General features: G+C 41.9%; 1 protein-coding gene across 1 annotated transcript in view; it reads right to left on the bottom strand.

Annotated features, from left to right (window-relative positions):
- Window positions 1-1,935: 1,935 nt before the first annotated feature.
- The window catches only part of LOC311063052 (pyrin-like), a gene marked incomplete at both ends in the record, with an annotated part of 1,155 nt that continues 699 nt past the window's right edge, over window positions 1,936-2,391 (bottom strand). The window contains one exon of the mRNA XM_084082266.1: window positions 1,936-2,391. This exon is cut by the window's right edge and continues 699 nt beyond it. Within this exon, the coding sequence (XP_083938392.1) occupies window positions 1,936-2,391 (456 nt within the window).

Genomic DNA, 2,391 nt, shown 5'->3' with positions numbered 1-2,391 from the left:
CGAGTGCGTGCGTGTGCGCGTGTGTGTGCGTGTGCGTGTGCGTGTGCGTGTGCGTGTGCGTGTGCGTGTGCGTGTGTGTGTGTGTGCGTGTGCGTGCGTGCGTGTGCGTGCGTGCGTGCGTGTGTGTGTGTGTATGCATGCATGTGCAGATCTCTCCAGCTCTTTAGCAAACAGAAAATACATTTTCAGGTTGGGATACCAATTTCCAGTGGAGGAAAGTAACTAAGTACATTTACTCAAGTACTGTACTTATGTACAGGTTTGAGGTATGTTTTACTTAACTGGAGTATTTCCAATTTTCAGTGCTTTTACTTCTGCTCCACTACACCTCAGAGGCAAATATTGTACTTTTACTCCACTACAATTATTTGAAAATTTTATAGTTGCTGGAACAACAACAAACACTTCCTAGTAGGGAGCGGGCGACGGCAGCAGCACAAACATTTCCCCACGCATGGTTCCCCTGTTACACGACGAGAGAGAGTGTGGCGTATATGTGTTCGTGTAATACAGTGTCCTGGGAACGACAGGCAGTGAAGAGGCGAAGCGTTGTGCTTACGTCTGAAGCGTTGTGCTTACGTCTGAAGCGTTGTGCTTACGTCTGGCGATACAAAGGTTGGGGAAATAGCCGTACCATTGCGGTCCGGGTGTGTGCTGTGTGTGTGGCGTTTGCTACGCCGGGTGATTCATTCATTCAGTTAATCTTGTGCAACAGTCAGCATTGTGTGTGTGGACTCACGTCTGTCCAGAGACTAGGGGCAAACAGTTTGGTGTCTGCGGTGGTGATCAACAGGTGGTCACTGCTTTAGCCTACTTTTATGATAGGGGTTCAGTTGGTTAGGGTGAGCATCTATGAACTTCAGTCTGTCTCTCTTTTTATTATACTGAATTGTGGTCAATGTATTTGTAATAAAGACAATCTATTTTTATACTTTGATCATACATGGTGATCAAATGTATTTGTAAAGACAATCTATTTTTATACTGCAAGAATAAATAAAGATTATATATTTTAAATATAATTCTTTTTGTCCGTCTATTATGTACCTCAAGCCTCATGGTTACAGTTTGGCATGGTTACAGTTTTACAGTTTGGAAAATAGCCGATCTACAAGCTCACAACGCGCCGCGCTGCGGCGCGTTGCGAGCTTGTAGATCTGCTATTTTCAGAGTGCAACCACACATAAAATGACTTGTCTTTTAGTTCTACTGGATCTCTTCTCCACTAGATCCCTCACTAACATTTTTGTCTAGTTTTTATTTGTTGACGAAATTGTCAATATATTTAGTCTTAGTTTTAGTCATCGTAGCTTAATTTCGTTTTTATTTAGTTTGTCAGTCAAAGAAGGTAGTCGACTAACATTTTTCGTCATAGTTTTAGTCGACGAAATCAACACTGGTAGGGTGTATGTGGCTTCCACTGAAAATGTAGCTTCGGCAAAAGATGACCTCTAATTTATGTTTTTCCAAAGATTATATGGTTTTCCTGCCTTGTGTTGCCACAAGGCAGGAAAACCATCTAATCTTTGGAAAAACATAAATTGACATTTATGTCATCCATGACGGAGTGTACACTTAAACTTTATGGAGTCTTCAACTATGCCCTTTTGATAGAAATGAATCGCCCAAGAGAGGAGAGAATTCTGAATTTGCACAATTTTCTTTTGTTTCTTTTTGACATTTGCACATTGTGCAAATGTCACAGAATTCTGTGACATTTGCACATTGTTTTTTTTCTATCATTCAGTTGCACGTCACCGTTTGTGTCAGTGAACCTTATTGGAGTGTCTGGTCTGATTCTAGTTTGTACATTAATAATACATTTTGCACAAAGACGTGTATTGTGAGGCTCACGTACTGTATGTATTGTATTTGTTTCATTAATGCATGTGTGGAGTCAGCTTATATTGAAGACATGCATAATGCATTTCTAAATTAATGCACTGGAGGAGACAATGTCATGTTTGTGTTCTTTTTGAAGTCCCCTCCGTCCCCATAAAGATCAGCGTCCATGTTGACATGAGAGATGATCAGAGGAGCACAGTTTGTACCACCAGCATTAAAACAGGGACTGAAGTATGGATATAGTTTCTCAGTGAAGGTGCAGCCAGTGAAAGAGTAGAGATGAACTCTGGCCTCCACATCATAAAAGGAGACCAGACCCTCCTCATAATCCACAAACACTCCCACTTTCTGGACCTCCTCTCTTACAGGGAGGAGGAGAGCAGGACCAGCACAAGCCTTGTACTCATTTCTATTCCTCAACCCTATAGTCCAGTAACCATTGTTGGGGCCCAGTGTGATTTGTCCCTTCCTGTTGATTGACTCTCTGGCCACTCCTAAACTCCACCTAGTCTTCCCTTTAACCTGAACCTCATAGTAAAACCTTTC

This window comes from Gymnoscopelus microlampas, assembly GCF_963454915.1.
Source record: "Gymnoscopelus microlampas genome assembly, chromosome: 16".
Classification (NCBI taxonomy): domain Eukaryota; kingdom Metazoa; phylum Chordata; class Actinopteri; order Myctophiformes; family Myctophidae; genus Gymnoscopelus; species Gymnoscopelus microlampas.
The sequence above is the reverse complement of the archived record's forward strand: the minus strand, read 5'-3'. Positions and strand labels throughout refer to the sequence as shown.